The sequence below is a fragment of the Rattus norvegicus genome, chromosome 10 (assembly GCF_021556685.1).
Source record: "Rattus norvegicus strain SHRSP/BbbUtx chromosome 10, alternate assembly SHRSP_T2T, whole genome shotgun sequence".
NCBI classification, from domain to species: Eukaryota; Metazoa; Chordata; class Mammalia; order Rodentia; family Muridae; genus Rattus; species Rattus norvegicus.
The window spans coordinates 109,973,338-109,985,059 of record NC_141543.1 but is presented as its reverse complement, the minus strand read 5'-3'; the positions used below and the strand labels follow the sequence as shown (position 1 = coordinate 109,985,059).

Sequence of the window (11,722 nt, the reverse complement as noted above, 5' to 3'; positions counted from 1 at the left end):
TCCTGCAGTGAGTTCCAGGGATCAAACTCACAGTGTCAAGATTGGCTGGCTGCAGGTTACCATCTCTGTTGTTGTTAGTTTTGTTGTTGTTGTTGTTGTTTTGGGTTTTTTGTTTGTTTGTTTTTCTCCTTTTCTTCCTTCGAGGCAGGCTTTCTTTGCGTAGCTCTGACTAACCTAGAACTTACAACGCAAACCAGACTAGTTTCTAACTATCAAAGATCCACCTACCTCTGCCTCCCAGTTGAAGGTGTTTGCCACCACAGGTATTAAAGAAACCTCTTAAGATTTAAATTTTAAACGTATGTGCACTGCGTGTGTGCATGCATGAGCACACTTGGGTGTATGTGTGTGCCTACAAAGTCTGATCCCATGGAGTTCACTTAAAGCCTGTTCCAAGCCAACCAACATGGGTGCCAGGAATTGAACTCAGATCCCCCGAGAGAGTAGGCAATGCTCTTAACCAGCAAGCCACCCCTAGCTCCTAGCCCTGCTTCCTGTTTTCTATCTCGATTCCCATCCCTCAGGACCACTCTGTGGCCCACATACCTTCCCTCCGAGCATGCTCTGAGCACGGAAGGTTTGTGCAGTGAGCACAGCCAGCCTCCCCAGATCCAGGAAAGGATTGTGCAGCCCACATCCATGTTCACAGACACTGTGTGACCTGAGCCTCTGCTCCCCGGCCCATTTGCAGCATCTTCTCACCATCCACCGGGGTGCCTGCCTGGCCAGCCTGGACAAGTTGCCCCCCACTGTGCTTACCAGGCCAGCAAGGGGATATATCTGTTCCATCCCCTTCCAAGCTGCCCTCCCAGGGTGCCTGCCTGGCCAGCCTGGACATGTATCTGTTCAGCCGCAACATTGTTGTTTTATCAGCTCAGCACAGGGCACTTGGGTGCTTGCCATCCTCCCTGCAGAGCAGCAAGCAGAGGGCTATTAGCCTTGTCTGCAGCCAACCCCAGAGGCAGCCTCCGTCATGTGTTTTCTGGAAATCGAAACTAGACTAGGTTTATAAAGCATTTCCGGGGAAGAGGCTGAGGAAAACCACATGGTGGGGCCTTTCTCAGCTGAACAGTCTACAGAAAGCTTCGAGCTGCAGCCAGCAAGGAGGCTCCAGGACCATCTGCAGCAGCTGCCTGGACAGGTGACTGACTACCTGTCTCTTGCTCCCAGGTGAGTCCCCGCTCTACACAGCATAATTTCTGGGGGGGGGTCGCAGAACACAGGAACACCTAGACCTGCAGAGCCTCTAAACAGTTAGGCAGGATGTTCACTGAATGAACAACTGAAGGGGTGAGTGGGGTACAGTTCATCCCTCGGCCTTCTCCTGGGTCTGTGGATTCTCACCCAGGACTAAACAGACCTACACAGTGGTACTGAATGAGCCAGCATAGGCAGGCACATCCCAAGTTCCCACACAAAGGAGTCAGGCAGAAACAGCCCCTGTCATCCAGTGGACAAAAATGTCCACATACCCTGCAATGTTCCCAAGGCCTAAAGTTCCTGACCCAGCATGGACAAACCCTATAACCACAGCTTATAGTAAATGGAGGGGGTGGGCACCCAGGGCACTTTGCCTGGGACTCAGGTTTCCCGGAACCCAGACCTCCTTGGGATAAGACTGGGTGCACAGCACTAAGGATCAAGCTTCCCACCCATCATCGAGTTATAGAGTTCAGCGGTCAGAGCCTATAGTGAGAATGCTCCCCTGGTAGCCAGACTCCGCCAGCCACACTGAGAAGAGTCCAGTGGCCTTCCCCCATTAACATCCCAGAGTCTATAGGGGATATTAACATGAGGTTTACATAGAGGAATGTATAGCTAACTGGTCTGCCCTATGCCTGGGCTGTAAATCCCAGACTGGGCTGATATTTCCTGGAGACAAGCTTCCCCTCCGGCTGTCACCAGGCAACAGCTTTCTCCTTTCAGCATGAGACTCCCAGGGGGAATTCCAGTTCTGTCCTTGCTTCAGTAGTACGATAACCGAAGGGAAGGGCACGAGTTTGTCTTAGACTATCTTCACCCTTGCCAAGATGGCTACAAGAGCCCTGGATCACTGAGGTCTTGCTCGTGCTGCTCTGGTACAGAATGTCTGGGGTGGAGGACAATCCTGGTGTTTCTACTGATCCTGGGATAACCTCTACTGCTGGTCTCTGGGCCCCTGGTCTGAGTAACAAAACAGTTTGAGATTCGTTGCTGAGTTCCTGCCCAGGAGACAGAGCTCTACAGCACCGTCCACTACCAGCCCCGACCTCACTGCCCTCGGGACTAGAATGAGTCTACCAGGGCTGCTGCACTTTGCTCTCTAGGTCAGCCCCCTTCATGCAGGGCCCGAGAGAAAGTGCCTGGGTGGGGCCCATTCTACAGACAGGCGAGAGAGTCTTAGTATTGAGTCCCTGTGTGTCAGCACCTTGGCAGTTGACCCTGACCCATCTCCCACTCATCCCCAGATCACGCCATGACCTCTGCAACTGTCTCTGTCACTTCCTCCTGAGAGTTCCCTGCTCCAACCTCATCCACAACACCCTCCCAGACTGGCATATCTTGTCCCTTTGGGGCACACCCCGAAGGGGGCTGCTGCCTGAAGATAAGACCAACCGTTGAGGGATAGCCTCTTGTCTATTTCCTGGGTTCTCGTTGCCAGGAGCCCTCAACCCACCTGCCTCATCTGGGGAGACTTACTGTCCTGAAGGTTGTCCCATAGAGCATGTGAGAGAGAGGCCTGCATAAGGGTCATCTCATGGCCATCTGGGCCTTACGGAAGAGGGACCACCCACAACACCATCCTGTCCTCCACAAACTTGACAGGGGACCATGGAACTACCAGTCTCCTCCGGAGAGCTGTGGCCAGTCTAACTTTGTTGTTCCTTCTGCTGCAGGTTGGGCTTCCAGGTCAGGCAATGGCTCTTCTGTGGCTCCTCTCTGTGTTCTTGCTGGTTCCAGGGACTCAAGGTGAGTCCTGCTCAGCGAAAGGTCCAAAACAGAAGTCAAGACCGTGCGCCTTGGTGCCTTGTTCTGTGTGGGTCACACACACACCCCCTCCCCATCTTTGCAGAAAAGCCAGGTGGCATCCTGTAAGACACCATGTCTTAGGATTCTCTGCCATGTGGATCCTCAGTCATTCTGAATGGTGGCCCTGTATGGGCCCTGCCCCCTCCCCGAAATGCAGGTGTTGGAGAAGAGACCAAGGAATCTTTTTTCACCTCATCAGTGGGCCAAGGAGGGAGAGTGCAGCCTGTGTTGTCCTGGAGTTTGAGCTCTCAGGTCACAGGCTAGAATGCCAGAGAGTCCCTGTGGAACAGTTTACAAACTGCACCATGGGTCTGAAAGCCTTGCCCATCCTGGACCCTCAGCTGAGTATCTCGCTCTAGCATGGGTGACCCCAATTCAAGCACCCAGCCGGCATGGACAGAGACGGGAGTCCCAGAGAGCAGGGAGCAGGACTCCCTTGGCTACCTGTGCCTGAGGGCAGACTGTCTCTAGTCCAGTGTTGTCCCCTCTAGGCAGACACTGTAGGGATGAGGTAGCAACTGTATGTGCGAGTTGGGATATCAGCGCTGTGCACCCCGCTCCTCTCTTACAATGGGACCCCACACCACAGCTCCCTCGTCCCCACACTTTGGAGGGAGCAGGCAGCATGGCAATGTCCTGTTGCTGAGTGGGGACAGTCCAGAGGCCATGAGACAGGTGGCACTGGGGTGTCAAGACATCACCCATCGTAAGCCGAGGTTAATCTGCTCTCTGCCTGTGTCTAGGAACCCAGGACCCACCTTCCCCTTCATACCAGCGTTTCAGAGAGCCAGGAAAGAGCCTCTCCCCCCCCCCCCCAAGTTCACTCAGTAGGCTGAGAGCCAAGGTGTCCTCTTGGAGAAAAAGACCCAGAGATGAGAGCTAGATAGACCATGGCCTCTGTGGGCTCATCAGAGTTTTCACTCTTCTTCAGTGGGTAACTTTTTTTTTTTTTTTTTGGTTCTTTTTTTTCGGAGCTGGGGACCGAACCCAGGGCCTTATGCTTCCTAGGCAAGCGCTCTACCACTGAGCTAAATCCCCAACCCCCCCCCTTTTTTTTTTTAAAGATTTATTTCTTTATTTACTATATATAAGTACTCTGTAGCTGTCTTCAGACACACCAGCAGAGGGCATCAGATTCCATTACAGATGGTTGTGAGCCACCATGTGGTTGCTGGGGATTGAACTCAGGACCTCTGGAAGAGCAGTCAGTGCTCTTAACCTCTGAGCCATCTCTCCAGCCCCCCCCCCTTTTTTTTAAAGATTTTTTTTATTTGTTTTTATGTATGTGAGTACACTGTAGCTGTCTTCAGACACACCAGAAGAAGGTTTCTGATCCCATTACAAATGGTTGTGAGCCACCATGTGGTTGCTGGAAACTGAACTCAGGACCTCTGGAAGAGCTCTTAACCACTGAGCCATCTCTCCAGCCCTTCAGTGGGTAACCTTACACACACACACACACACACACACACACACACACACACACACACACACACACACACACACACGAATGCACGTGCGGGGAGGGCCCCTTGAAGTGGTTCAAGGCATCTCCAGAAGGCCACTCCACCCTGTTTGGGGTGACCTTTGCTCAACGAGAGAGCACACAGAGCATTGAGTACACGGGGAGTGGGCATCAGACCAGGCTAGCCCTCCTCCCAGCTAATCTCCACTCTCCTGACAGGTGCAAAGGATGGAGACATGCGCCTGGTTAATGGGGCCTCAGCCAGTGAGGGCCGCGTGGAGATCTTCTACAGAGGCCGGTGGGGGACAGTGTGCGACAACCTCTGGAACCTTTTGGATGCCCACGTCGTCTGCCGGGCCCTGGGCTATGAGAATGCTACTCAAGCACTGAGCAGAGCCGCCTTCGGGCCAGGTGTGGCTGAGGTCCCTGAGTAGTGCTCCTCAGGCATCCCCTCCCGCGCCCCAGTGAGCAGCCCCAGTCCCCGCCAAAGGTCCGGTTCCTACTCCAAGCGGCTCCTGGCTTTCCTTTTGTGCCCACAGGAAAGGGACCAATCATGCTGGATGAGGTGGAATGCACAGGGAACGAGTCGTCACTGGCCAATTGCAGCTCCCTGGGCTGGATGGTGAGCCACTGCGGGCATGAGAAGGACGCGGGCGTGGTCTGCTCCAACGGTGAGCTGCCCTGCCCCCCACCCCCGTGTAAACAAAGTTGCAAGTGGCACTGTGGTTGTGGCTGGGAGCACGCGTCCTCCAAGAGAGCCCCCCGTGTTACTTTAACGCCAGAGAAGCTTCTCTAGCAGGGCTAGATTACGGGCAAGGGACTGTATTCCAAGTACAAATGGCACTGTGCTGGAGGGTTGGCTCTCTAAGGGCCGGTGTCTTACGGCTACTACTTGCTCTGACACATTGCACAGCACCCCTCCGCACAGGTTGTGTGTGATGGCGCTGAAGTGATTCTCGGTGGCTATGTTCAAGGACACTAACCGACTCCATCAAAAGTCTTCATCTCCAGTGCCTGAGGCCCAGTGGGAGTGTTGCTTCCTGGCTACCGTCTGTGGCTTCCTCCTGGGGGGTGGGGGTGGGGGGGCAGGGCAGTTTTGTTCCTGGGACATGCCTCTCTGTCCTGAGTTGGAGAACTGAGGCCTGGGGGTATTGAATCCCACAAGGTCAGACAGGCTTGGGTACAGGTTGATCTGAGGTGGAGGATCTCAGACTGGGGGAGCCTCATGAGTGTGAATAAGCTGTGTAGGCATGTGGAAGGCCCCACTGACTGGGGAACAGCATGAAACGGACACCAGAGGTAGAAGCTAGGGGGCACTGGGGCTGTGGTGTGAGGAGACACAAGGAGCCAGCCCACGCACTCCAAATGCCACGCCCGTATAGAGCAACACACGGTGTGGTATGCAGTTCTGGATTAGGGTCTGGGAGGCAGGGGAAGGTGGGGATGCCCTGAGATATGCCAGAGACCCTTCAGGACTTGTTCCCCTTGGGACTGGGAACCCTCAAGTTTTAATGTAGGATTGCAATGGGACCCTAACTTATCAGGTTTTTCACTGGGCATAGGGGGGTGGCCTCTGCAGTCACTGGGGGCTTGCGAAGGATGGGCACAGCCTCAGGGTGGGTGACTCCTCTAGAGGAAGTGCCTGAGTGTGTGGTACAAGGAGCCAGCCTCTGAGTACAGCAGGGCACAGCAGGGCCAGCTGCTGTTTTGTGCAGTTCAGAAAGCATCTGCAGCCTCCCTTCAGGCCTGTCCCATCCTGCATCTTCCCACAAGCCCTCTGAGCAGAGGCAGGTACCAGGATGTCTGGTTCAGATGAGGACCCTGACTCCTGGGGGTCTAATGGAACTTAAAGTCACAGAGAAAATGATCCACAAAGGCCATGTCCTTACACAGCCTCTGTCCATCCCAGATTCCAGGGGCATTCACATCCTAGACCTCTCTGGAGAGCTCCCAGATGCGCTGGGCCAGATCTTTGACAGCCAGCAGGACTGCGACCTGTTCATCCAGGTGACAGGGCAGGGACATGGGGACCTGAGCCTCTGTGCCCACACACTGATCCTGCGCACCAACCCCGAGGCCCAGGCCCTGTGGCAAGTGGTGGGCAGCAGTGTCATCATGAGAGTGGACGCTGAGTGCATGCCTGTCGTCAGAGACTTCCTCAGGTAAGCCAAGCTTTCAGCTCTGGGAGTACCTGGGCTGCACGCTCCTCCTTACCTCCAGAGCACCCACTATGCTAGGTTGGAGCCACAAGGTAGCAGGTCTGTCCCACACACTCACATATCACACAGCCACATGCGCACTTCTTCATGCTGCACACGTCTGCCCTTGCAGACAAAGGGTCACAAATTCTCACATCTATCTTCAGAATCACACGGGCACACATCTGAATGTTCCCTGCCTTTTCATGGAAGCATGAAACAGTCAGACATCACTACCTCTGCATCCATATATGCATATGCACATGCATGTGCACACATGCAAGCGTCCACATGCACACACACACTTATGCATCCAAATGTTTCCCATACTTGCATGGGAGCATGGAACACTCAAACATCTGAATACTCAATTACTACTTCTGCATGCACATGAATGCACACACACACACACACACACACACACACAATCATGAATCCATATGTTTTCTGCACTTGCTTAAACACATGTGCATCCATCTGACCCTTCCTTTTACATGTGCCTATGTGTCTTCTTGTCGTAGTCACTGTTCTGTCACTATGAAGTAACACCGTGACCAAGACAACTCTTCAAATGAAAGTATTTATTTGAGGGCTTGCTTAAGCTTCAGAATTTGAGTCCATTGTCATCGTGGCAGGGAGCACGGCAGCAGACAGGCAGGTCCTAGAGCAGTAGCCAAGAGCTTTACATCCTGATCCACAGGCAGAGAAAGACTGGGGCTTTGAAACCTCAAAGCCCACCCCCCAGTGACACACTTCCTTCAACAAGGCCACACTTCCTAATCCTTCTAATCCTCTCAAACAGACCCACTCTCCAGTGACTAAACACTCAGCTATTTGAGCCTTCGGGAACATACTCGATCAAACCACCACACTGTTCTCACTCACAAGCATCCCACGCACACGGAAGTGGTGTGCACACATACATCCCATGCACACTAAAGTGGTGTGCACACATGCACTCTCACCCACATTCAATGCATGCAAATACATGCCCTTTTCACTATATGACTCTAAACATCCTCTCCAAATCACCACACGCTGTTTTAAGAAGTTTCTGATCGGGGTTGGGGATTTAGCTCAGTGGTACAGCTCTTGCCTAGCAAGTGCAAGGCCCTGGGTTCGGTCCCCAGCTCCGAAAAATAGAAAAGAAAAAAAAAAGTTTCTGATCCCCCAACCCAGAACTTCTCAGACTTTCATTTTGAAAGCAGTGGTTTAAAAGCAGAACATTTATTAGAAGTATTCTCTTTCGCTCTTACGGCTTGGTGCTTTCTATAAAGGAACATGACATTTATGAGAACAATACTGGCAATTAAACCTGGATTAAAACTGTTCCCTTCCAGCCTAAGTGCTCAGAGCAGGCAGGGATCCAGTGTCCTGCTGGTGAAGTCAATGTATAAGACACCATAGAGTGGGGGAGATGCCATCCATCTTCCTACACCTCTGTGCCCTGCCCCCAGCTGTGGCCTGAGGTCTGTGCTCTGTGTCTCTCCCACCCTCCCTCTCTCCCTCCTTTCCCCTCCCGCTCCCCTCAGCCCACTTCAGCATCCCTCTGCAGTCGTAAGCATGCATGCATGCACCCTCCAGTTGTCCCTCAAGCCACTTGTTGCTAATGTCTGAAACTTAAGACTGGGCAAGCAACACAGGGGAGGCATGAGGTCCAAGGGTCCACTCTGGAGTGGGGTGAAGATCAGAAGCTAGTGCCAACCCTTCTTCCTGCTCCTCCCTCTTTCAACAGCAGTGGGAGGTTGGGGGTGGCATCCTACTATCCCATGCCCTCTCTATGAGCTGATTTCATGAAGGGTCTCTTGCCACTTGGGTAGGGTGGGTCAGGCCAGAGGAGAGAGTTGCCATCCCAGCCTCTGGGGTGCCGTGAAGTCAACGGCAGGGACCTCAGACCTGTTTGAACACTTGGGCACAAAGAGAGAGGTCCCTGTGGCCTCAGTAGGCTCCGACCCTCCACGTGGCTCATAGAAACAGGGAAACAGAAATAAGGTGACTGAGGAGACGGTTGTCACCTGACTTAGGGAGAGAGGTTACCACAGGAACCCAGCAGGGGACCCATGCCCAGACCTCTGCTGACTAAGGCTCATAGTGACAGCAGAGAGACCAGGAGATGACAGAAACCCCTCAGGTGAGGGTGTTCACACACGAGGAAGAAAGCAGCTGTAGGTGTCTTTGCCAACAGTTACTCACCTGACATCCCAAAGTTGTTGCCAGTCCGTGTGAGGTTGAGGACCACCGATGCCCAATGCCTGAGGTGGCAGCAGGCCAAGCACACAACACAGGCTGACTCCAGACACCTGGCTTCCCTCCTTCACTCCCTCCCTCCCTCCCTCCCTCCCTCAGGTACTTTTACTCCCGAAGAATCGAGGTCAGCATGTCTTCTGTCAAGTGTCTGCACAAGCTGGCCTCCGCCTATGGAGCCACAGAGCTCCAGGGTTACTGTGGACGGCTTTTTGTCACCCTCCTCCCCCAGGACCCCACTTTCCATACGCCCCTGGAACTTTACGAGTATGCGCAGGCCACCGGGGACTCTGTGCTGGAAGATCTGTGTGTGCAATTCCTGGCCTGGAACTTCGAGCCTCTGACACAGGCCGAGGCCTGGTTGTCTGTTCCCAATGCCTTGATCCAAGCTCTCCTCCCCAAGAGCGAGCTGGCTGTGTCCAGTGAACTGGATTTGCTGAAGGCAGTGGACCAGTGGAGCACAGCGACCGGCGCCTCCCACGGGGATGTAGAGCGCCTGGTGGAACAGATCCGCTTTCCTATGATGCTGCCCCAGGAGCTGTTTGAGCTACAGTTCAACCTGTCCTTGTACCAAGGTCACCAGGCCCTGTTCCAGAGGAAGACCATGGAGGCCCTGGAGTTCCACACAGTGCCTCTCAAAGTGCTGGCCAAGTACAGAAGCCTGAACCTCACCGAGGATGTCTACAAACCCCGGCTTTACACCTCTTCTACCTGGAGTAGCCTGCTGATGGCCGGTGCCTGGAGTACACAAAGCTACAAATACAGACAGTTCTACACATACAACTATGGCTCACAATCCCGCTACAGCAGCTACCAGAACTTCCAGACCCCACAACACCCCAGCTTCCTCTTCAAGGACAAGCTGATCTCCTGGTCAGCCACCTACCTCCCCACCATCCAGAGTTGCTGGAACTATGGCTTCTCGTGTACCTCTGACGAGCTCCCTGTACTGGGCCTCACCACATCCAGTTACTCCGATCCAACTATCGGCTACGAGAACAAAGCGCTGATCCTCTGTGGAGGCTACAGTGTGGTAGATGTCACCACTTTTATAGGCTCTAAGGCCCCTATTCCAGGTACCCAGGAGACCAATAGTTCCAAGACCCCCTCCCTCTTTCCCTGTGCCTCAGGGGCCTTCAGCAGCTTCCGCGTGGTCATCCGCCCCTTCTACCTCACCAACTCCACTGACACGGAGTAGATGGTACATCTCAGCGGTGGGGACTCAGACATTCCTGTGTTCCCTCCTTGGCCTCCAGCCTCTCTGTAGGAACCTCCAGCAGCCTGCCACCAGATTTCCCTTAGCTTCCACTGTCTCCATGAGCTTTAAAATGTACTAGAAGGTTTCAGCCAGTACTCACTCCAGATCTGAGAGTCTCAGGGCCCCCAATTGTAGGCACAAGGAGGTCCTGTGGGATTCCCCATCAGTCACAGTCACTAATCTGAAATCATTAAAGTGGCACGTGCTTCTCACAACGTTTGTTTGTTGATGGGTGGGTATCCTTGGCTCCCTCCAGTATTTGGAGGGCAGGTGAGCTGGGTTCTGGGGGACAGGGAGTAAGATTGTGAGCCCATCAGGGAGACTGACAGTAACAAGCAAACATCCCAGCCCTGGCCCAGGACCACCACGGAGGAACCGAGTGGGGTGCAACCAGGGATATTGAGCTGGTGAGTACAGGTCTGATCCGACTGAGAACGGGCATCTCCGAGAAGGGGCTGCCGGGCTTGGACTCTGAGGCTAAAGAGCAGCAGGAAGAGATCGGAGGGCATGTGGAGGGAGAAGGTAGAGGCGTGGCAACCAGCTGTTCCTCCAGAAGCCCTTGAACCGGCACCAGGGCAGGGGGACAAAGACAAAGTCCAGTATCTCTAAGAACGGATACGTGGAGAGACTCTAGATACATCAGTAGATATTCAGTCACTCACAGCAGCAGAAGACAGTGAGGATAGAAATCAGGCAGAAGAGAGAGCTAGGTGCTGGGTGACTCGCTGTGGGGACATCCCTTGGGAGTGTCACCTTTTAGTCCCGAGCAGTGGATGCCCCTCCCCATCTCCTTTAATGGCCAACAAGAATGTGTGTCTGTGTGTCTGTGTGTCTGTGTGTCTGTGTCTTTGTGTATATACCTAAGTTTGCCCAGTACAGGAGAGGCCTTCAGGGGCTCAACTCCAAGTAGAGCTTTCTAATTCAGCCAGATTTTCCAGGAACCCATAACTATATATGTTCCCCCCTACCTGGCTCCATAGGACCCACCCTTTGGGTTAAGGAATCCCAAGGGTAACATATGCCAGGCAATCTAGGCAGCCACACAATCTCATGACCCCATAGTCAGCAAGTTGCCCCTCCCCATCTCCTTTATGGCCAACAAGAAGTGAGTGTGTGTGTGTGTGTGTGTGTGTGTGTGTGTGTGTGTGTTACCCCCAGGTCTCATTTCTCAAGATCAAGAGGTCATCCTCGTTGGTCAGCTTCACAGAACCTAGAACCGTGAGGAAGGAAGAGTCTCAATGATGGATTGTCTGCATTGGGTTGCATGCTTGTGTGCATGTCTCTGAGTTCACTGTTGTGGGAAGACCCAGCCCACTGTGGGCAGCACCATTCCCTAGGCAAGGAGTCCTTGCTAGCAAATAGGGTTGAAGAAACTTATCTGAGGATGAGCAAGCAAGTATCTGTGCATTAATTTCTCTCTGATGTGATGGGCTACATGCTCCTGCCTGGATGCCCCCATGTGATGAACTGTAACTTAGAACTAGGAACTAAAATAAGCTCTTTCTCCTCTGAATTGTCTTTCTGTCAAGGTATTTCATCACAGAAACA

The 11,722-nt window shown here is 53.3% G+C and overlaps 1 protein-coding gene across 1 annotated transcript; it reads left to right on the top strand.

Moving 5' to 3' along the window:
* The first annotated feature begins 1,035 nt into the window (after positions 1 to 1,035).
* On the top strand, positions 1,036 to 10,385 carry Lgals3bp (galectin 3 binding protein). Its single transcript, NM_139096.2, has 6 exons — positions 1,036 to 1,170; positions 2,877 to 2,949; positions 4,694 to 4,885; positions 5,014 to 5,145; positions 6,384 to 6,636; positions 9,019 to 10,385. The coding sequence occupies exons 2-6, from the start codon at positions 2,898 to 2,900 to the stop codon at positions 10,112 to 10,114; spliced, it is 1,725 nt and encodes a 574-aa protein (NP_620796.2). The 5' UTR covers positions 1,036 to 1,170; positions 2,877 to 2,897; the 3' UTR covers positions 10,115 to 10,385.
* The last annotated feature ends 1,337 nt before the right edge of the window (positions 10,386 to 11,722 follow it).

What these genes read in the sequence shown, in the direction of transcription:
- Lgals3bp (NM_139096.2), top strand. Translation starts at nt 2,898, where the DNA reads ATGGCTCTTCTGTGGCTCCTCTCTGTGTTCTTGCTGGTTCCAGGGACT. An exon ending in CAGAGCCGCCTTCGGGCCAG is followed by an intron (nt 4,886 to 5,013) that starts GTGTGGCTGAGG and finishes TTGTGCCCACAG; the next exon opens with GAAAGGGACCAATCATGCTG. An exon ending in GTCGTCAGAGACTTCCTCAG is followed by an intron (nt 6,637 to 9,018) that starts GTAAGCCAAGCT and finishes TCCCTCCCTCAG; the next exon opens with GTACTTTTACTCCCGAAGAA.